This window comes from Lithobates pipiens, unplaced genomic scaffold (genome assembly GCF_037356315.1).
Source record: "Lithobates pipiens isolate NorthernLeopardFrog02 unplaced genomic scaffold, aLitPip1_a1.2 Scaffold_1, whole genome shotgun sequence".
Lineage (NCBI taxonomy): Eukaryota > Metazoa > Chordata > Amphibia > Anura > Ranidae > Lithobates > Lithobates pipiens.
The window spans coordinates 172,457,086-172,480,472 of NW_027507685.1; the positions used below are offsets into that span (position 1 = coordinate 172,457,086).

A 23,387-nucleotide genomic window follows, 5' to 3' on the forward strand; every position below is an offset into this window, starting at 1 on the left:
AAAAAAGAAAGAAAGAAAGATGAAAAGTGCATTTTATATACAACTATATAGATCAGATGAAAATGAGGGACAGATGAGGAGGAATGAGGGACAGAAGGACATTGCTCCAAATCAGGGACAGTCCCTCCAAATCAGGGACAAGTTGGGCATACCTCCCAACTTTTTGAGATGGGAATGAGGGACACCTATCAGCAAAAGTATGTAGGTATAGAACACACCCCTTGCCACGGCCCTTAAAGGAGAATTGTAAAAAAAAAAACAAGATTGGTTAAAGCAAAAAGTGTTGTTTTTTTTTTACTACTATTCCTTTATGTTGTCTTTTGGAATTTACAAATGCAGCAATTTTGAAATTAGATAAAAGGTTTAGTGCCTGGAAAACACTTTTTGATAGATAAAAAGTGCATTTTATATACATCTATATGGAGAAGACCAAAATGAGGGACAAATGTGGAGGACTGAGGGACAGAGGGACATTGCTCCAAATCAGGTACAGTCGGGAGTTATGGGGTCTCTGTAAACCATACATTTCTATAGAAGTCCGTATATTTAAAGCGGAAGGTCACACAAAAATGGAACCTCCGCTTTTCGGAACCCCCCCCCCTCCGGTGTCCCATTTGGCACCTTTCAGGGGTGAGGGGGTGCAGATACCTGTATAATACAGGTATTTGCACCCACTTCCGGGAATAGACTCCCATGGGAGTCACGCCCCTTCCCCCTCTCTGTCTCCTGGGAAACACACAGGTCCCAGGACATAACCCGCGACCAGTTAGGACACTCAGTGAATGTGAGGAAGGCTGCTCTGATGGGGCACCTGATGTAAGGAGGGACTCTGCTGGGGGCACCTGATGGCATCTGGTGGCAGGCAACGTGGCTAGTGACACGCTCATGGCTCCCACTGATTCTGCTTTATGGTGAGTTGAATGATTTCATTTTATATTACAATGTAATAATAGAAATAATGTGCTTCAATCATCCTGACACTATAACAATCATGGCGCCGGGATGATTGAAGCGCTAACACCAGGTAATTGCAGTATCTTTATCTGCTGATTGTCAAACTCTGGAATACACATATTGCTATTGTGGTGTAGGATCGGGGGCTGCTGTCCCTCCATCCCTCCCTCCCCCCCCTTTCCCTCTCCATCCCGCATTCATCTTAGACTCTAACCACACCCCTTCGAGCCACGCCCATGTAAGTCTGCCCACTATTTTACATAAACCACACCCATATGTTGCCGCATTTTTGCCTTTCCCTGTGCCACACCTATATCCGCATGCCCCGCCCCCTAATTATAATACAACTCTGCCTACTGCCAAAAAAGTGTCCCGAATTTTTTTTTTACAATGTTGGCAACTATGAGTAGGGAACCGGGTAGTGAAGCCGGCGATTCCCTAACCGAGGATGGCGGCGGCAGCTGCCGAAAACCGAGCGATTGATCGGCTTTGGCTGCCTACATCGCTGGACCCAGGTAAGTGTCCATTTATTAAAATTCAGCAGCTGCAGTATTTGTCGCTGCTAGCTTTTAATATATATTTTTTTAGTTGGACCTCCTCTTTAAGGAGTGAGACAGTGGGATTGGGCTGTAAATAAGGGATACTTGGAAGGTACTGCAGCATTTTCCTATGGAGGTTGAAATGTGTTTATATTTTGGTGACAACTCATATGATCAGCTCCCATGTATACTGCAAATCAGGCCATGTTTACATAGAAACCTGACCGGGTCTCCATGGAAACACACGCTGATTTACGTCTTTCATTGCCATCGCTACGTTGGCTGCTTTGGCAGATCACCGGCTATCGACTAGTACAGCCTGGTCTGGCCTGGAGCGGATCGGCGCTCTCCCGTGGTCACGTGGGCAGTGAAGAGGAGCTGTCATGGCGGCGCGCAGCGCTGTGTCTCGTGGCCTGTTCAATGAGGCGGTTCGGGCGGTGCTGGGGAGCTGGCCGGTGCTGCAGGTGACCCGACACTGGGCGTACCATCTTCTCTGATATTGTCACAGACTGTATTTTTTTTGTAATAACTTTATTGAACCAGCCGTGTTTAGTGGGGGAGCTAGTAATCAGGCCTCTGTAAGGGAACTACAACCAATTCTATTAGGCTATAACATTATGGTTGTGATGGATAGTTTAGTGAGTTTTCATATATATATATATATATATATAAAAAATTAAAGTGTGTATCGAAAGGCCCGATCTTTTATTTTGGAGTCGTATGTCCCCCTTGGAGAGATTTCCCTTCACTTCCTGCCCTGTAAGCTCAACAGGAAGTCAGAGGAAATTTTTATTTTTTCAGGCTAGGTTCACACCTTGTGCATGTCTGGATCACGTGCAGAATGTCATGATTTTACAATGTGCTGCCCTTTGGCATTTAGGCCCCTTTCACGCTTGTGTGACTTGGCTGCAATTAAATTTTGACGTGACTTAACGCAATGCCTGTGTAATCTTGAGGTCTATGGACCTCAAGTCACATCTAAGGCCCCTTTCACACTTGTGCGACTTGTCCTGCAGAGTCACATGACAAGTCGTACCCCCCTCTTCCCATGATTTCCAATGAGTACCCTTCATATCTGTGTGACTTCAAAGTAGTCCCTGCACTACTTTGGTCCGACTTTGATGGGACCTCAATATCATACCGGCATTGCTTCAAGTTGCACAAGTGTGAAAGGGGTTGTAAACCCTCCCTTTTTTCATAAAAGGAACAAATTTGTCTGCTCTGTGCAATGTTTGTGCACAGAGAACCCCCAATCCTCTTCTTCTGGGGTTTCCCGTCGGTGCTTTAGGCCTCTCGTCTTCCCTTTGCCTGAGGGGCAACTGTGTGCTCACTCCCGAGTCCCGCTGCTGCGTCTATTGACTCGGCCCCACGCCCCCCATCGCTGGATTTGATTGAAAGTACTGGGAGCCAAAGGCTCCTGCTGCTAGCAATCTGGCGAGAGACAGCGGTTGGATTGCTGGATTGGATGAGTTTTAGATATGGAAAAGGGGGAGAGGAGCTGCAGCACAGAAGGTTTTTCACCTTAATGCAACTTGAGGCTTTACAACCACTTTAACCATTTCAGCCCCGGAAGGTTTTACCCCCTTAATGACCAGAGCATTTTTTGCGATACGGCACTGCGCTTTAACCACTTACCGACTGATGTCAGCATATATCTACGCAGAATGGCACGGCTGGGCAAAATAACGTACCCGTGCGTTACTTTGAATTTCCCACTGTGCGCTTGCCTGTCGCGAGCTCCATGCCCGCAGGACCCGCGGACTCTATTTCCACGGGGATACCCGCAATTGTGTCACGGAGCTCAAGAACAGGGAGATGCCGATGTAAACAGCATCTCCCCATTCTCCCTAGTGACAGGACACCGATCGTCTGCTCCCTGTCATCGGGAGCAGCGATCATGTCCACGTCACACATAGCCCATCCCCCAGACAGTTAGAAACACACCCCTAGGACACACTTAACCCCTCCCCGCCCCCTAGTGGTTAAACCATTCACTACCAGTGAAAATTTTACAGTAATCAATGCAATTTTATAGCATTGATCACTGTATTGCCAGTGGTCCCAAAAATGTGTCAAAATTGTCCGATGTGTCCGCCATAATGTCGCAGTCACAATAAAAATCGCTGATCGCTGCCATTACTAGTAAAAAAAAAAATTATTAATAAAAATGCCATAAAACTATCCCCTATTTTGTAGACGCTATAACTAGACACTATAACTTTTGCACAAACCAATGAATAAACACTTATTGCGTTTTTTCAAAAAATTTTTTTACCAGAAATACGTAGAATACATATCGGCCTAACCTGGGGAAAATGTTATTTTTTTAATATATTTTTGGGGGATATTTATTATAGCAAAAAGTAAAAAAGAATGCGTTTATTTCAAAATTGTTGCTATTTTTTTGTTTATAGCACAAAAAATAAAAACCGCAGAGGTGATCAAATACCACCAAAAGAAAGCTCTATTTGTGGGAGAAAAAAAAAAAGGACAGCAATTTTGTTGTTTGTTTTGTTTGTCGCACGACCGCGTGGTTGTCAGTTAAAGCGACGCAGTGCCGAATCGCAAAAAGTTCTCTGGTCAGGAAGGAGGTCAATCTTTCCGGGGCTGAAGTGGTTAACTGGTAATTTTGCGGTCGTGCGACATTGTTCCCAAACAAAATGAACGTCCTTTTTTCCCTACAAATAGAGCTTTATTTTAGTGGTATTTGATCATCTCTGTGGTTTTTATTTTTTGCGCTATAAAGAAAAGAAGAGCGACAATTTTGAAAAAACATAATATCTTTTACTTTTTGCTATAATACATAGCCCAATTAAAAAAAAACAAAAAAAACATTTTTTTTCCTTAGTTTATACCGATATGTATTCTACATATTTTTGGTAAAATAATTGCAATAAGCGTATATTGATTGGTTTGCGCAAGCGTTATAGCATCTACAAAATAGGGGATACATTTATGGCATTTTTATTATTATTATTTTTTTTTTTACTAATAATGACGGTGATCTGCACTTTTTTTTCTTTTTTTTTTTTTTTTTTTATCAGACTGCGGCAGACAGATCGGACACTTTTGACACATTTTTGGGACCAGTGACAATTATACAGCGAGTGCTAAAAAAAAAATGCACTGATTACTGTATAAATGTCACTGACAGGGAAGGGGTTAACTGTGTTCCCTAGGTGTGTTCTTGTTATTACTCCCCCATGCAGCTGCTAATGCGCGTGCCAAACATTGTTCTTGGAAGAGGGTTGGGGACTACATTTCTTGAGTATAGGGCAAGCCATTGAAATTAATGGGCTGCCCTTTCATGCGACTCTTGGAAGTGCATGATCTTTCTTTTGTGCAATTTACGGAAGTGCACGTGCATTACACGTATATGACCCCTTTTTAGCTGTCACCGGACAGGTGTCCCTATTAGGAGATGCATCCTATATTCCTATTGTTCCCTGATGGGTTTACTTCCTCTTTTTTCCCCTGCAAATTAAAAGCATAATGGGCTAGTATGCATCACATACTAGCCCATTATGTTGCACTTACCTGCAAACGAAGCCTGCGATGTCCCCGCTGGTGGCGGCATCCATCTTCACCCCTGTTCCTTCTGGGGCCGCGGACTTGGGCTCTGTGGCTGGCTTGAGTTGCATGACTAAACTCTTGTGCTTGGAAGCCACTGGTAATGGCACAATCTGCCCTTTCTTCAGTGCGAATGCGCCAATGACGTTGGCGCAAGCTTCTATGGTAAATATCTCCTAAACTGTGCAGGTTTAGGAGATATTTCCAGTACCTACAGGTAAGCCTTATTATAGGCTTACCTGTAGGTAAAAGCGCTGTAACTAGGTTTACAACCACTTTAAGCTTAATGCACAATATAAAATTTGGGTATATTTCCCCACCCCGGAGCAACAGATGTTGTTTACATTCACCTATAAACACTAGGGATGAGTTCAGGACATGAATCCCAGAATTGTCTGAGCTATTCTGCTGGGAAACTGTGAAAGCTGACAGCCAATCATAAGCAGTGCAGCTGTTCACCGCCCCACAGGGGAATGCCTCCGCCACCTATGATTGGCTCTCAGCGTTGACAGCTTCCTGGCCGCATAGCTCAGATGGGCTTGGTGCTCAAACCAGCTATGACTAAGCACCAGGGAAGGTGTGAAGCCCATTAGCTGTGCTGTGTTTGTGCCCCTATTGCTGTATGGATTGTCGTTTTCTATCATGGATCAGTAAAGGTGATTTTATTTTGTGATTTTTTTTAAACCTGCACAGTTTAGGAGATATCCCCTGTATCAGCATGTGCCAATGTCATCGGCACATGTGCAATGAAGCAACGAAACGTTCGTGCTGTTGCTTTAGCTGATGTGCATGCGCGGGAGAGACGTCATCGCGGCTCCGGTCAGTCACAACGCCGGAGCCCGCAATACCCAGAAATAACTCCGGGAGACATGTCGCCGGGCAGAGTTAGTGTGTGCATACTAGCTCATTATGCTTTTGTCTTGCAGGTTTTTTTTTTTTTTTTCTAGAGTTTACAACCACTTTCAGAGAGCAGTTGGCAGGCAGTGAGGATGTGTTGTATTGCCTTTTCACCACCTACTTTAACCCTTTGATCTCTGCACTATCACGCCACTGCCACCAAAAGCAACGGGGGTAGAATTCTACATCCCTGGCCACTGCCTGTACAGCTAAAGGGGGTAGCAATTAGGAGGTGATAGAATAGGTAGTTCAACTGTGGGGTTTTACTGCCCCCCCCCCCCCCCCCCAACTGCTAGTGTGGACGAGATCATAGACACCAATGGCTATACACAGGTATATGCGGTACTTGCATAAATATGATACACAGAGATTAAACAATTCCACCTACATAAGTTGTACCTGTCTGTCTGCAGTCTTCTCTACATCCATTCTAAGTCCAGAATTTAAACAGCTTGTCTGAGTTTTTTAGAAAGCAGGGCATGTAGCTACACACTGCAGAGATCAGTGAGGAGAACTGTTTGAAGGGAAGGGACCCCCCCCCCTGCACACAGGATCAGAGGATCTGAGGCTGTCAATCACAAGCAGTGTGATGGAGGTCCCTCCCCTGTCACCTTTCTTTCACCTTTCTTTTGGTGTCAGGAAAGCTTGCCAGAAGTGACTCCTGCAGATAGTAGGGGAACGAAACAGACAGGAATGACATTTCTAATACACAGAATGTATCATTGTTGGCGAGTAGTACTATATGATATGTGATCAGTAATCTATATCCTTTCATGTTCACAGATCGCTGTGGAGAATTGCTTTGGAGGTCCGCATGTCCAGGAGAAGGCAGAATGGATGGTGGGGGCTGTGGAACAGTATTTTCATACTAACTGTAAGTTTGACCCGAATCCCTGTATGCCCAATGCTTTTGTTTTTCTCACCTAGGCAAGAATGTCATCGACAGCGGCCCAAAGCCTTCTGGGATTCTCACCTCACGCACCCCGGGAGGCTTCAGAGGCCACCTAGAACAGATAGTGCATACTCCACCACAATCCATCAGGGGTCCGGCTGCAGGAACCCAGAAGAGATAGCTGGATCCCAATGTCATCAGCAAAGAAGATGGCAACATGGGACCTGGCATGTGACGGTGGATTACAGCTAGCCAATGCTGGATTTGCTTTGCTTGTGAGAATGTCTCTTGAGGGGAGCCCAAGAAACCGGGGTGGGGGGGGGGAGAAAAAAATAACATAATAGATGGGGGTTTAACTGCCTGCATGCATTCTCCAAAGCAATCCTGCTACTGGTGAGTTCTCTCCAGCACTCCAGCAACATGATCGCTAGTGTGACGTTAGCCAAAATATTAAAATTTAATTAACATAAGTCAGTAGAAACTGTCCTAAGAAATTTGATAAAGTGTGGAACAGTTATAGATACTCAGAGTATGCCAATTTGATTTATTACTCTCATTGGCAGCGCTTCCTCTCACAGTTTTTTTATTATGTGACATACACAATGAAAAGATAACTTCACAGAATAAGTTGTCAATACAAAATAACATATAAACGATCAGTATCTGGGTGCATCCTACCAGCGATAGGGTCGCACCAGGTATTTTCCAGAGGATAAAGCCACTCCAAAGACATGCTGGTAGGTTAATTAGATCCTGTCTAAATTGTCCCTAGTATGTATGAATGTGAGTTAGGGACCTTAGATTGTAAGCTCCTTGAGGGTAGGGACTGATGTGAATGTACAATGTATATGTAAAGCGCTGCGTAAATTGATGGCGCTATATAAGTAACTGAAATAATAATAATAAATAATAATAATAAATATTCAGGCAACCCAGGTACCTATGATAAAGAAAGAGAGGAAAGCTCAACCTAGGGGGTAAGGAGTGTCTGTTTACATCAAGCAAGAAGGAGAAGTTCCTCATACTTGTAGTCCCTTTTTGAAAACAGCATGGCCGTGTGGGGCTCCGCCCACATTCATTCACACAGCTCTGTGTGTGACCATAGAAAATCTTGCAGCAGGCCTGATTTGGGCTCCCCTTGATTAGTAGCTATTTGTTTTTTTATTTTTATTTTTCTGTCCTTCTTGTAACTATTGTTGTCTTATCAAAGCATATTAAGGTGCCCCCTTGGGGCCTTCATTCTAGTAATATTTAATTTCCTTTTGCAGCTGACCTGGAGCAGTATGAGGTAGAAGAGACCCTGCAGTCAATATTGAATGATGAGTTTGATACAGTAGTGGAGGATGGAAGTTTACCACTGGTAAGGACACTAACCATGGTGTTTTTTTTTAAAGCTGAGGTTTAGTAGAATATATTTTTTGGAACATACAGCACCAGCGAGTCCTCAGTTTATCACTGAGAGGAGGATTATTACAGTTACCAGGAGCCAGCAGACGGGGGGCTACACCTCATTAAGGGCACATTATTATACTGATGTATCCCCCCCCACCCCCCAAAAAAATGTATTTGCTAAACTTTATCTTTTAATTACTAAAAGTTATTGAGACAACGATTAAACAATTTTGATTTTCAGTCCAATTACTGAATCTATTGAAGTAGGGCAGGGGTAGACAACCTCGGCCCTCCAGCTGTGGTGAAACTACGAATCCCATCATGCCTCTGCCTCTAGGAGTCATGCCTGTGATTGTCAGCATCTTGCAATGTCTCATGGGACTTGTAGTTTCAAAACAGCTGGAGAGCCAAAGATGCCTACCCCTGAAGTAGGGGATGTAAGTGTTAAGAGAAATTGTGACAATATTTACATCTTCTACAGCAAACAACAAAGTGGAAGTTTTTTAGGTTTGCCACAAAATGCAAAAATAACAAGGACAACAGATATCAAAACAGTTTAATCAGATTTGAGGAAGAATATTTGTGTGTATTGTTGTCATCAGGGGTCTACTTGGAAATTTCTCTCAGTGCTGCTTCACCAGAAAAAAAAAAAATTTGCATCCCCCTCATGGCAGATAGATGCTACTGGTGTTTTATTCATGTGTTAGCCTCTTAAAAATGAAACTAAAAAATACAAATTGTGACTATTCCCTGCAGATGCTATGTGCTGTTGTTGCTCTAAAGAATTTTTTTTTATTTTTTTTACTCAGTAGCACCTAGCACAATGGCCATGTCTGCAGTATCAGAAGCAGAAATGAAAGTGGAGAATGGGAATAACCCACGGAGGAGGAGCGTCTCTGTTTAGTGTCCTTCCTTCTATGGAAAAGGCTTTCATAGGATTCTCTGTCTCTCAGTAAACATAAAAGGAAGCATTTTTCATATATACAGTGGGGAAAATTATTATTCGTTCCCCTGCAGATTTTGTAAGTTTTCCCACTTACAAAGAAATAAAGGGTCTATAATTTTTTTTATTTTTTTTATCACAGGTGTATTTTAAATGATAGAGACAGAATATGAACCAAAAATCCACAAATGTTATAAATTCAGTTGCAGTTCAGTGAGTAAAATAAGTATTTGATCCCCAAACAAAACATGACTTAGTACTTGGTGGAGAAACCCTTGTTGGCAAGCACAGAGGTCAGACGTTTCTTGTAGTTGGTTACCAGGTTTGCACACATCTCAGGAGGGATTTTGGTCTATTATTCTTTACAGATCTTTTCTAAATCATTTAGATGTTCATTGGCATGACTGTACATGTGGCTTCTTGAGGAAGGGGGCTCGCTGTGTTTGGAGGAAGAAAAATGCTGATTATGACCCTAAGAACACCATCCCTACAGTCAAGCACAGAGATGGAAACATGATGCTTTGGGGCTGTTTCTCTACTAAAGGTACAGACCGACTTTGCCACATTGAGGGGCTGGTAAAGGATTTATCTCAAGAAGAAGCACATTAAAGTCATGGAGTGGCCTAGCAAGGTCTCCAGACCTTAATCCTATAGAAAATTTATGGAGGGAGCTGAAACTTTGAGATGCTAAGGGACAGCTAAGAAACCTTAAGGAATTAGAGAAGATCAGTAAAGAAGAGTGGACCAAGTCATGTTTTGTTTGGGGATGAAATTCTTATTTTACTCACCGAACTGCAACTCAACTTATAACATTTGTATCATGTTTTTTTTTTTTTTTTTTTCTGGATTTTTGATTGATATTCTCTCTATCATTTAAAATAATAATTAATTTCTTTGTAAGTGGGCAAACTTACAAAACCTGCAGGGGATCAAATAATTATTTGTCCCACTGTGTGTGTGTGTGTGTGTGTGTGTGTTACACACACACACACACACACATTTTATATATAATAATAGAGCTGCACAACCTAAAGAATCTAGATCACTATTCTACCCTCTCACAATCTTAAAACAGCATTTCCTCGATTCAGTGCAGAGAGTTCTCTGCTTACTGCTGACAGCTGTCAAAATAAACAGGCAGCCTGCCAAGTTTATCACAACATTACTTAGGTGGAACATTGTAACATTTTCATTATTTTAGATCAGAGGTCTCCAGACTTTCTAAACAAAGGGCCAGTTTACTGTCATCCAAACTTTAAGGGGGCCGGACTGTGACGATTGGGAGTAGAAATGATCCTGGCGTCAATGGGAATAAAAAATGCATCTTTGGTTTTAGGGGCAGGAATAGTGCCTTATTGCTGGTGTCAGTGGGAGAAATAGTGCCCCATCATTGGTATCTGTGGGAGGAAGTATGCCCCATCATTGGTGTCAGTGGGAGGAATAATGCCCCATTGTTGGTGTCAGTGGGAGAATTAGTGCTCCACCATTGGTGTCAGTGGGAATAATAGTGCCCCATCGTTGATGTCAGTGGAAGGAAAAGTGCCCAAGGGCCTGAATAAAGGCAAGCAAAGGGCTGCAGTTTGGAGACCCCTGTTTTAGATCAAGGGGATGAACTTAAGTCTGTAAATGAGATCAGTTTAACCACCTAAAGACTAAACCTTTTTCTGACAATTGTTGCTTGCCAGTTAAAATCAGTATTTTTTGCTAGATAATTACTTAGAACCCCCCAAACATATTTTTATATATATATATATATATATATATATATATATATATATATATATATATATATATATATACAGACCCCCTTACATTTTTCACTCTTTGTTATATTGCAGCCATTTGCTAAAATCATTTAAGTAAATATTTTTCCTCATTAATGTACACACAGCACCCCATATTGACAGAAAAACACAGAATTGTTGACATATTTTTGCAGATTTATTAAAAAAGGAAAACTGAAATATCACATGGTCCTAAGTATTCAGACCCTTTGCTATGACACTCATATGTTTTTAACTCGGGTGCTGTCCATTTCTTCTGATCATTTTTGAGATGGTTCTACACCTTCATTTGAGTCCAGCTGTGTTTGATTATACTGATTGGACTTGATTAGGAAAGCCACACACCTGTCTATATAAGACCTTACAGCTCACAGTGGATGTCAGAGCAAATGAGAATCATGAGGTCAAAAGTAACTGCCTGAAGAGCTCAGAGACAGAATTGTGGCAAGGCACAGATCAGGCCAAGGTTACAAAAAAACTTCTGCTGCACTTAAGGTTCCTAAGAGCACAGTAGCCTCCATACTCCTTAAATGGAAGACGTTTGGGATGACCAGAACCCTTCCTAGAGCTGGCCGTCCGGCCAAACTGAGCTATCGGGGGGGAAAAGAGCCTAAAGATCACTGTGGCTGAGCTCCAGTGATGCAGTTGGGAGATGGGAGAAAGTTGTAGAAAGTCAACCATCACTGCAGCCCTCCACCAGTCAGGGCTTTATGGTAAAGTGACCCAACGGAAGCCTCTCCTCAGTGCAAGACACATGAAGGCCCACATGGAGTTTGCTAAAAAAAACACCTGAAGGAATCCAAGATGGTGAGAAATAAGATTCTCTGGTCTGATTAGACCAAGATAGAACTTTTTGGCCTTAATTCTAAGCGGTATGTGTGGAGAAAATCAGGCACTGCTCATCACCTGTCCAATACAGTCCCAAAAGTGAAGCATGATGGTGGCAGCATCATGCTGTGGGGGTGTTTTTCAGCTGCATGGACAGGATGACTGGTTGCAATCGAGGGAAAGATGAATGCAGCCAAGTACAGGGATATCCTGGACGAAAACCTTCTCCAGAGTGCTCAGGACCTCAGACTGCTCAATGACCCCCATATCCAGGTGTGAAAAACTTGTTGCATCTTTTCCAAAAAGATTTTTGGCTGTATTAGAAAGGGGGCTTCTACTAAATACTGAGAAAGGGGTCTGAATACTTAGGACCATATGATATTTCAGTTTTTCTTTTTTAATAAATCTGCAAAAATGTCAACAATTCTGTGTTTTTATCATACCCTAGAGAATAAAATGGCGGCTATTGCAAATTATGTCACACTGTATTTGCACAATTTTTGGGGAAAAAATACACTTTAACGAATAAAAAATAAAATCTAAACGGTAGAGTTAGCCCAATTTTTTTATACAATGTGAAAGATGATGTTACACCACGAGAATCATAATCTTTATTCTAAGCAAAAAAATTGTATTTCTCATTTTAGCCAGAATCGTGCAGCTCTAATATCTATACATAGTTTTTTTCACCTGGAATGGGGCTTTAAATTTATTAATGTATTTTGTTCCTTTTATATCTGAAGGCCCTGCAGTATCTGCAAAAGTCAGGGGTAGCCCAATGACATGGCTTTACCACTTTTGGTGTAACTTGAGACTTCACTTTTTTTTCACTCTCTCTTCCTTCTGGTGCAGATAGCCCAGCAGCTGTGCACGTTGTATTCTCAGTGTCATCGTGGAGACACAGCTGCAGTGCAGCAGAAGATCACACAGCTGTCTCAGAAAAAGTACAACGTGAAAGCCAACGTTCAGGAAGTGAAAGCTCAGGAGGACGAGGAGGAAAGCAGTGATGATAATGAGGAAGAAGAGGTAAGAATTAAATCGGGAACTAGTGAGCAAATAGATTGGTGCTAGAGGCTGTAAGAGTAGGGTGAATACACAGGCTGTTTTAGAATTAATGGCCAGTGTATAATGTATATCAGTGCATTACCACCAGTGGCTTTCAATCATAATTTAACTAACCTAGTTTGACAGACGAGTACGATTTGAGGTGTTCCTACCTTAGCCAATCCATGGACTGTTTGTTGTAGCTGTCTAGCTGAGTGTCACTACTTGCTCTGACTAGTTGTGTAGGAAGTAGGTAGGCTGTCATTGCCAACCTCCTTCTAAAATGACAGTGATCTGCTGGGGATGATTTTAGCCATGTTAGTGCATTTGAAACAACATAGGTAAGTACTGTCTGTGATACTTTTTTTATTTGCACTAACAGTTAAATTTTCAGTAGAGTAGTCTCAATATCAATTCCTGCTCAACGCCCTATTTAGGCTGAGCTCTTCATCAAACCACAAGGTGCCTACAGATTTGGCATCCATCCACATGCCTGACCGGCAGCTGGCTCAGTCTCTGTGTGCTGCTCCCACCCTCTGCCAAGCCCGGTGCTCCAGTGAGCACTGGAAGGGCAGAGTGGAGACTGATATGTGCTGAGCGCAGACCGAGAACTGAGTAATCAGCGGTCATGTGATTACTCAGCTCATGAGCTTAGAGCTGGCAGGTGCAAGGTGCATAAAATTCAACAGATTTACTTCATTTTTATTTATTTTTTGCCAAGACATTCACTTCACAGCTTGTTCACATCATCTGTGTTGAGCTTTACAGTAGCACTGAAATTTCGGGCATGGAAACGTATCGTCCGAAAATGGCCTTTTCGGCAATTTGCCGAAAAATAATTCTTGCCGATAATGGTGCTGAAAATGGAACGGGGCCCCGTCCCTGGTGCTGTCCAGTACAGGGGTGTTGTTCTGGAGCTCCCCCATCCAGTCCTCTCCTCTCTCTTCCCTTCCCTCCTCGACGAGGCTGCTGAAAGCAAAACAGTGCTCTATGGAGGAAAGCTGTCAGCATACCATTTTAAGGAGCGGCTTGTTGGTATGATCAGTGGGAGGAGCATTATCAGTGTGCAGCGCCACAGGGGTTAAGAGTGCAGGACTTGTTTGACATCCTGTTAGAGACAGCGAGCCCGCTGGGTGAAGCTTACAGTAACGTAAGCTTTAACCAGCGGGCTCACTGTTTCTAATATCATGTCAAGCAACAAGTCCTGCACTCTTAATCTTCGCGGCAGTGCACACTGATAATGTTCCTCCCACTGATCATACCGACAAGCCGCTCCTTAACATGGTATGCTGACAGCTTTCCTCCATAGATAGGGCTTTGCCTTGCTAACACTGCCCTGTCCTGATCCTGTTTGACATACTAAGGCAGGCTGCATGATGGGCACTGGTGAGGCACAGGCATGCTGCATGATGGGCACTGGTAAGCTGCTGGGCACTGGTGAGGCACAGGAAGGCTGCATGATGGGCACTTGTGAGGCACAAGCAGGCTGCATAATGGGCACTGTCAGGCTGCATTTGATGGACACTGGTGAGGATGTATTGATCTCCTGTACCACGTCTGCAGTCTCTGACCATCTCCTGTATCATCTCCAATCACTTAAGCCCTTGATCGCCCCCCTAGTGTTAACCCCTTCCCTGCCATTGTTATATCTACAGTAATCAGTGTCCGATCTGTCCACTGCAATGTCAGTCTTGCTAAAAATTGCTGATCACCGCCATTACTATTAGAAATAATAATAAAAATGGCATAAATCTATCCCCTATTTTGTAGACGCTGTAACTTTTTGTGCAAACCAATCGATATACGCTTATTGCGATTTCCCCCCCCCCCCCAAAAAAAAATATGTAGCAGAATACATATTGGCCTAAACTGAGGAAGAAATTCGTTTTTTACATTTTTTGGGGGATATTTCTTATAGCAAAAAGTAAAAAATATATTTTTTTGTGTTTTTTTTTCCAAATTAGGAGCAATCTCTCTCTCGCCTCCTCCAGTCAGTCCCATCCGTCCACAGTTAGAAACACCTCCCTATGACACATTTAACCCCTTGTTTATTATTATTTAAGGTACTGATATAGCGCCGTCAATTTACGCAGCACCTTACATATATATTGTACATTCACTTTGGTCCTTACCCTCAAGGAGCTTACAATATAATACTAGTTAAAAAAAAAAAAAAATAATAATAATAAAAATGCCATAAATATATCCCCTATTTTTTAGATACTATAACTTTTGCACAAACCAATCAATATACACTTAGTGCGATTTTTTATTTATTTATTTTTTTACCAAAAATATGTAGAATACATATTGGCCTAAACTGATGAAGAAATTATTTTTTTTTGGACATTTACTATAACAAAAAGTATTTTGTTTTTTTCCCCAATATTGTCATTTTTGTTTGGGTACAGCGGCGCATGACAGCACAATTGTCAGTTAAAGCGACGCAGTGCCATATCGCAAAAAATGGCCTGGTCATGAAGGGGGGAAATCTTCCAGGCCTGAAGTGGTTAAAGCTGAAATTAGAAGCTGATTGGTTACTATGCACAGCTGCACCAGATTCTATGTGCTCCAGTTTTAGTAAATCTCCCCTGTGTGTTGCTGAGCACACAGCAACAATTCACTTTTATGTATGCTGGCAAATGTAAAAAGACTGCACCAGCTTGTTGGTGGCTTTGCTACATGGTAGGTTTCCTGTGTGTGATAATACGGGGGGGGGGGCAGGGGGGTGTCATAGGTTTAGAGCACAGCTGAGGGCATGTTATTATGTATTAATCAGCCTTGCTATCATATCATGTCTATTCTTTTTATATCCACTCCTCCACAATTGACAATTTCTGTGCAGGCTGCTGCCCACTCATACGGGTGACCTGACTGCTTGGCAGAGTATACAAGCAGGTATCATTCACCACAAAGCCATGTTGTGCATTCATTCTTTCCTCGGTCACCTAGCAACAGCAATTATGTATAGCAGTCATTCAGATGTGAAAGATGCAGCAGAATAAAAAATACAGTGAGGAGTAGGAGTAGCTGCTTTACATTAACTAAGTGCTTTTATGTCTGTAGTAGCCTGTGTATAGGAGACAATTGTTTACACACACACACACACACACACACACACACACACTATATATATATATATATATATATATATATATATATATATATATATATATATATATATATATATATATATATATATAATACATTATTACTACTAATGTTTTCCATTCTCTTGCAGGCAATGGACTGTGAGACAAGTATCAATATATCTCACGCTGTACCGAGCGTTTCCAGCACACCAAGCACATCAGAGGCTGGCGGGCGCAGCGGGGACCCTCTGGAGCTAGAACAAGAAGCTGATGAATGGACTGTGGTGCGGAGAAAAAAGAAGTGACCTTGGAGACCTTTGTCGGGTTTTAGCCAGAACTTCCCAAAAAGCAGCATCAGGTGGCAGTATTGCACCAGTTCCAGAAGAATGGCCGCCGTTTTAGAATGAGGTGCTATAAGAAATACTGGGAGCTCATGGACTCTGTTAACCTAAAGTAAAACATGTAAAGGATTGTGGTGTGCTAAAAGCTTTTCCATGCTGCTGCAGCAAAGGTGGCAAAAGATTTCTCTATTTCAATTAATTTAACTATTGCCGGGTTTTCATTCTTCAAAAAAAAAAAAATGCTAAAATGCCAGCCTTACTCTGTGTGAGCTGCTGGTTTCTTACATTCTGGTGGCCTTTTAGAAGGCATATTTGGACATCACTTCTGTGCTAACACCAGACGTTTGGGTGCTTGGTTCATAAATTCTGGATAGGAAACAGAAGGAGACATTTTTTATGACTTTTCGGCCTTGTTACTTTTTAGGTTTTGCTCCTTAAGTATGCAGATTCTGAAAGACTTGAGAACTCTTTAATTGCACTAGGTCAGCAACTCAAGGTAATAAGGAAGAAGTTTAATTTCTTTTTTGCAGTGTTCTGTTCCTAGGGGACAAAGTACATGTAGTACATGTTCCTATGTGCTATAGAAGGCTAGCTCCATGGTCAGACAGGGCGCACCTGCTCCCACTCCCCCCTCCCTCCTTCCCCTCTCCTCCCTCCCTCCTTCCCCTCTCCTCCCTCCACTCTCCTCTCCTCCCTCCCTCCCCTCTCCTCCCTCCCCTCCCTCCCTCTCCCCCTCCCCTCCCTCCCCCTCCCCTCCCCTCCCCTCCCCTCCCCTCCCCTCCCCTCCCTCCCCTCCCTCTCCTCCCTCTCCTCTCCTCCTCCTCTCTCCTCCTCCCTCCTCCCTCCCTCCTCTCCTCCCCTCCCTCCCTCTCCTCTCCTCTCCTCTCCTCTCCTCCTCTCCTCCTCCCTCCCCTCCCTCTCCTCCCTTCCTTCCTCTCCTCCCTCCCTCCCTTGCTCCCCTCTCCCTCTCCTCCCTCCCCTCTCCTCTCCTCCCTCCCCTCTCCTCTCCTCCCTCCCCTCTCCTCTCCTCCCTCCCCTCTCCTCTCCTCCCTCCCCTCCCCTCCCCTCCCCTCTCCTCTCCTCTCCTCTCCTTCCTCTCCTCCCTCCCCTCTCCTCCCTGCTGATAGTAGGTGCAATGCTTTCCAGGCTCCCAGTTAAAAAAATAATAAATGCACATTTTTTTTTTTTTTTTTTTTACATGCAAGCAAAATGTGCATTTATTTTTATTTTTTTTAAAAGGTGAACTTATCCTTTTAATAGCTAGAGCTCATCTCTGGCTTTAAGCACTTGTCCAAAAAAAGTACCTGCAAGAGGGATGGGAGGCTGACAAACACCCTCCATCCTACATTCACTTTGCTAGTTCTGTCTGGTCCCAGGCAAGCGCTTGGGAGTCAGAAATAAGTGTTGGCTATTAGTTAAACAGCCTTCTTGCTAGCTGTGTTGTTGGATGTCTGTGGGGGGGGGGGGGGGGGGGGTGGTTAAGGCCGCGGGGGCATCCTTTCTGACCACATAGTTAGCCTAGGAAGATGGGACAATGTGCTTTGTTGTCTGGGGGACAGAACATTCATATAAAAAAAATATATATATTTCTTCTTTAAACAGCAGAGGGCACAACAGCCATTCAACTAATGTTTTAAATATGGAGAAGCTGGCTGTGTTTTTTATGTCTAGATGAATTTAAAGAATGCTGGATAGTTGTGAAAAAAATAGTTCATCTATAAATGAATTGAAAGTGTTATTAAACTTCTTTATAAATTGAGTAATCCTTCTTTATAATGTGTTCCTATCACCCACAGCACACCAGATTAAATAGAAAATCAGTCTTGAAATTACTTCCAACAGACAAAAGGTGCAAAGAAAGGGATAGTGAACACCAATACATGTCTAATACTGACTTATCATACAAGAAAATTAAATTACATTCATATTCAGTATACAGTGCACCCGGAAAGTATTCACAGTGCTTCACTTTTTCCACATTTTGTTATTTTACTGTATTATTCCAAAAATTGATTAAACTCATTATTTTCCTCAAAATTCTACAAATAATGACAACATGAAAGATGTTTGTTTGGAATCTGTGCACATGTATTAAAAAAAACCCCATGTACATAAGTATTCACAGCCTTTGCCATGACACTCAAATTGAGCTCCCGTGCATCCTGTTTCCACTGATTATCCTGAGGCATGGGTAGAATTTTCAAAAGAATTTTCTTTAGAAAATTTGTGCGTTTTGTGATCCGATGGTGCCACCATTGATTTTGAAATTTGCCCAACCAAGCCTTCAATTTCACCTTATGTTGCTACAGAAAATAATTTTCGTGGCAGGGAATCTTCTTTTCTTTCCGGGAATTTTATTTTCTTGCACATGTGCATTTCTCTTCTTCGATTACATTTCTCGCACGATTCTCCCATCATTGATTAGAAAATCATTTGTTTTAAAAACAAAAATACCAACATGTCCGATTACTCGGATTCGATGGCCGCGGGAAAATCCACTGTTCCTGCAGCCCACTAATAGTGCGAAATACGAACGAAAATTCTTAGATAAGATTTTCAAAAGAAAATTCTTTCGAAATTTGACCCATGTATGGCCTGCCTTAAGGTGTTTCTACAACTTTATTGAAGTCCACCTGTGGTAAATTCAGTTGATTGGACATAATTTGGAAAGGCACACACCTGTCTATATAAAGCTCCCACAGTTAACAGTGAATGCCAGAGCAAAAACTAAGCTCTGAAGTCCAAAGAATTGCCTGTAGACCTCCAAGACAGAATTGTATCCAGGCCCAGGTCTGGGGAAGGGTACAGAAAAATGTCCCAATGAGCACAGTGGCCTCCACCATCTGTAAAGGAAGAAATTTGGAACCACCAGGACTCTTCCTAGAGCAAGCTGCCTGGCCAAACTGAGCAATCGTCGGAGAAGGGCCTTAGTCAGGGAAGTGACCAAGAACCTGATGGTCACTCGGAGAGCTCCAGTGTTTCTCTGTGGAGAGAGGAGAACCTTCCAGAAGAACATCCATCTCTGCAGCACTCCACCAATCAGGCCTGTATGGCAGAGTGGCCAGACGGAAGCAACTCCTCAGTAAAGGGTACATGACGGCCCACCTGAAGGACTCTCAGATCATGAGAAAGAAAACCGTCTAGTCTGATGAAAAAGAGATTGAACTCTTTGGCCTGAATGGCAAGCTTCATGTCTGGGGGAAACCAGGCACCGCTCATCACCTGGCCAATGCCATCCCTACAGTGAAGCATTGTGGTGGAGCCATCATGTTGTGGGTATGTTTTTCAGTGGCAGAAACTGGGAGACTAGTCAGGATTGAGGGAAAGATGAATGTAACAATGTACAGAGAAATCCTTGATGAAAACCTAATCCAGAGCGCTCTGGACCTCCAGAATGGGGCGAAGGTTCATCTTCCAACAGGAAATTACCCTAGCCACAGCCAAGATGGCAAAGAAGTGGCTACAGGAAAACTCTGTGAATGTCCTTGAGTGGTCCAGCCAGAGCCCAGACTTGAACCTGAATAAACATCTCTGGAGAGATCTGAAAATGGCTGTGCACCAACGCTCCCCATCGAATGTGATGGAGCTTGAGAGATTCTGCAAAGAAGAATGGGAGAAACTGGCCAAAAATAGGTGTGCCAAGCTTGTGGCATCATACCCAAAAAGACTTGAGGCTGTAATTGGTGCCAAAGGTGCTTCAACAAAGAATTGAGCAAAGGCTGTGAATACTTCTGGATTTTTTGTTGTTGTTTCTTTTAAATAAATTTGCAAAGATTTCAAACATAAATTCTTTCACGTTGTCATTATGGGGTATTATTAGATTTTGAGGAAAATAATGAATTTAATCCATTTTGGAATAAGGCTGCAACATAAAATGTGGAAAAAGTGAAGTGCAGTGAATACTTTCCAGAGCATACTCCTCTATAGGGTGCATTGTACTACTGCATCACCTGGAATGGTTTCTTCCATGAGCATGAAGAATTTGCCAAATTTGGATATTAGATCCCAACTCCAGGTAAACACTATTTCGTTTTGGATGCGTGTTAGAGTCTGAGCCTCTGTCTGGGTTGTCTTGCTGTGTCCCTGTTGGTGAGATTGTCATGACAAGAAGTGATGGAAAATCTCTCAAAGTGTAGACAGACCAAACAAAAAAAAACCCAAAACATCCCTTCTAGGCTGAGGAACATCTGACAATGGTTTCATTGCTGTGTGCGCCTTCCTGTCCCAGTGACAACAGCTTCCTCTTTTTCTTGTCTTGGTGTCAGAGAAAATAAATTAACTTCAAAAAGGTGTGGTGGGAGACACATTGTAATACTCTTTTTCCTATTTCTAGAGGGTCTGTTTCTTGCACGTCCCATATGTACAAGGGATGCATCTGTGCAGTGAACATCATAAATCATCATTATTGCTCACAGTATATTTTTAATCTCTGCAAAGTTAAAGCAGTACTAAACCCTAAGGCTTGGTTCACAACTATACGAATCGGATGTGGATTTTTTTACTGTATCCAATTTGCATGGTAGGAGATTGTGACTGGCTCTCTATGGAGCTGGTTCACATGTCTCCTCTGCTGCTCCAGTGCGAATTTGCACAGGAGTCCTGTGCATCTTTTGGTCCATTTCAGGTCCAAATTCAGCCCAAAATGTGGGCTGAAATGGTGAACGTGAAAAGTTTGGAATGAGGTGATGTATAAAACTTACGCCGGGACTACGTAGAGGCCAGTAGCCCATAGCTTTCATCTCCAAAATTTTTCTGAGCATGCGTGGCACTTTCTGCATCTGAATTCTCTACAAGCGTTTGGAAAAAGTCTGATCAGATTTTGTCGGAAAATTTTAGATCCAGCTCTTAAACTTTTTCCGTCAGAAAGTCCGATAGAGCCCACACACGATCGTATTTTCTGACAACATAATCCGATCTGACTTTCCCTCGGAATTTCCGACCGTGTGTATGGGGCATTAGAGTGTTGAGAAAAAGCATTTAGCACTAAAAAATAGTACCTGTAAAGTGCCTCTCCTGTCACTCGGGGACGGTGGGCTTGCGGGACATTAGAAAAAGTCCTGCAAGCAGCATCTTTGGGTCAGTTTAGGAGCGGTGTATACACCGCTCCAAAAACTCCCTGCCCACTGAAATGAATGGGCAGAGATGCTGAAGCGCCTGCAAAGCACTTCAGCGGCGGTGCAACACGGTGCTATTAACCCCTTCTTCAGCTGCTAGCGTGGGTTGAAATGCGCCCCGCTAGCGGCTGAAAAGCTACGCTAATACGATGCCCTCACCGCCCCAGTGTGAAAGTGCTGATGATTAACAGCTTTTATTTGTGTGAAACCTTTTATCCCAAAAAGAAAAATCTGTTGCTGTAACTGCAGTGTTGTGAGCTGGAGTTTGTTAGTGTATATAAATTGGCTAGTACATCTAACCCTCCCCTCCACCCAGACTGACAATGCTGCTGTGCCCCCTGTTCTCCTTCTTCCAGAGTGATACAGGAAGTGTGTTACTGGCCAGATCACCAGGTGAAAACTGAGGGGGAAAAAAGCCAGCAAAAAAAATAAAAAATAAAATTAACCCAATGCAGCCACCGCGTCTAATGATTGGTAAGCTGCAATATATTAAATTTTTGATTGTTTTAAAACCGCTTTAAAACGTAACTCCACTTTTGTTGAGAAAAAAACATGCCCCCTGGGTGATCTAGGTACCGTATTTTTCGGTGTGTAACACGCACTTTTTTCCCCTTAAAATGAGGGAAAAATCGTGGGTGCGTGTTATACGCCGATCCCAGCCGGTCTCCGCTGATTGTGATGAGAGGAGCGTGTGGAGCCAAGATGCACAAAGCCGAGTGTACTTCGGCTAGACTTGGCTCCTCTCGCAGTCCCGCCCCTGACTGTGAACAGAGCCGAGTCTAGCCGAAGTACACTCGGCTTTGTGTATGTTGGCAGCGATCGCTCCTCTTCTTTCGCAATCAGTGGAGATGGGCGGGACTGTAAGAGGAGCCAAGTCTAGCCGAAGTACACTCGGCTTTCTGTATGTCGGCGGGACTCGCTCCTCTCCGATCGGTGCCAATTTTAAATGACACAAGGCTGCAAGGACACTGGGGAGGCTGCAATGACACAAGGGGAAGTCTGGACACTGGGAAGCCTACAGATGGACACTGACAAGGATGCAATGATGGACAAGGCTGCGGATGGACACTGATAAGGCTGCATTGACGGGCATTTAAATGTAAGTTTTCCTTAAAATTCCCTCCTAAACTTGGGGTGCGTGTTATACGCCGATAAATACAGTACATTGCAAGGTATATAACAAACTTTGTTGCAGATTCCTACCTTTTTATATCCTTAAGAAATCCATGTGTGTTTGTCTGTGCCTCTGTACTGAGTGGGTCTAATGGGAGTGGTTACATAATTAACTGTCAGGTGTGCAGCTGCAGGGCACTAATGAGGAAATCTGCCAGGTCTGCATCCCTGCATTCAATAGGAGCATAGACATGGTCCTATTGAATGTATGTCTCCAAAAATGACATTTTTGTTGCAGGGGATGCCTGAAATCTGACTTGTATTTTAGGCAGACTGCTGGGAAAATTGGTGAGCCAATCACACAAGCAGCAAATTATGTTTCTGGGGAGTGGTCAGCACAACTCCAGGTAGCCACATTTCATTCTCAGAAAATTACAGTGGCTGCAGATTGAAAAGGAAAGGTCATTTTTAACCACTTGCCGACCTCCGCACACACATATACGTCGGCAGAATGGCACAGGCAGGCAAATGGGTGTACTTGTACGTCCCTTTGAATTTGCCGCCTATCGGGCACGCCCATGGGTCCCACAGCTCTATGTTCGCCGGTGGCCTGTGATTGCAGCGAGGAGAGGCAGAATGTGGAGATGCCTATGTAAAGGCATTTCCCTGTTCTGCCTAGCAACATGACAGGGACACACTTAACCCCTTGATTGACCCCTAGTGTTTAATCCCTTCCCTGCCAGTGTCATTTATACAGTAATCAGTGGCTATTTGTAGCTCTGATTGCTGTATAAATGACAATGGTCCCAAAATAGTGTCAAAAGTGTCTGATGTGTCCGCAATGTCGCAGTCCCGATAAAAATTACATACTAGTAAACAAATTA

The 23,387-nt window shown here is 43.1% G+C and overlaps 1 protein-coding gene across 1 annotated transcript; it reads left to right on the top strand.

Annotated features, from left to right (window-relative positions):
- The first annotated feature begins 1,797 nt into the window (after positions 1–1,797).
- On the top strand, positions 1,798–16,405 carry TSR2 (TSR2 ribosome maturation factor). Its single transcript, XM_077478895.1, has 5 exons — positions 1,798–1,957; positions 6,744–6,834; positions 8,121–8,212; positions 12,652–12,825; positions 16,085–16,405. The coding sequence occupies exons 1-5, from the start codon at positions 1,877–1,879 to the stop codon at positions 16,238–16,240; spliced, it is 594 nt and encodes a 197-aa protein (XP_077335021.1). The 5' UTR covers positions 1,798–1,876; the 3' UTR covers positions 16,241–16,405.
- Positions 16,406–23,387: the final 6,982 nt, after the last annotated feature.

Coding starts and splice junctions, on each gene's coding strand:
- TSR2 (XM_077478895.1), top strand. CDS start 1,877: ATGGCGGCGCGCAGCGCTGTGTCTCGTGGCCTGTTCAATGAGGCGGTT. Junction 6,835..8,120: donor ACAGTATTTTCATACTAACT/GTAAGTTTGACC, acceptor TTCCTTTTGCAG/CTGACCTGGAGCAGTATGAG. Junction 8,213..12,651: donor AGGATGGAAGTTTACCACTG/GTAAGGACACTA, acceptor CTTCTGGTGCAG/ATAGCCCAGCAGCTGTGCAC.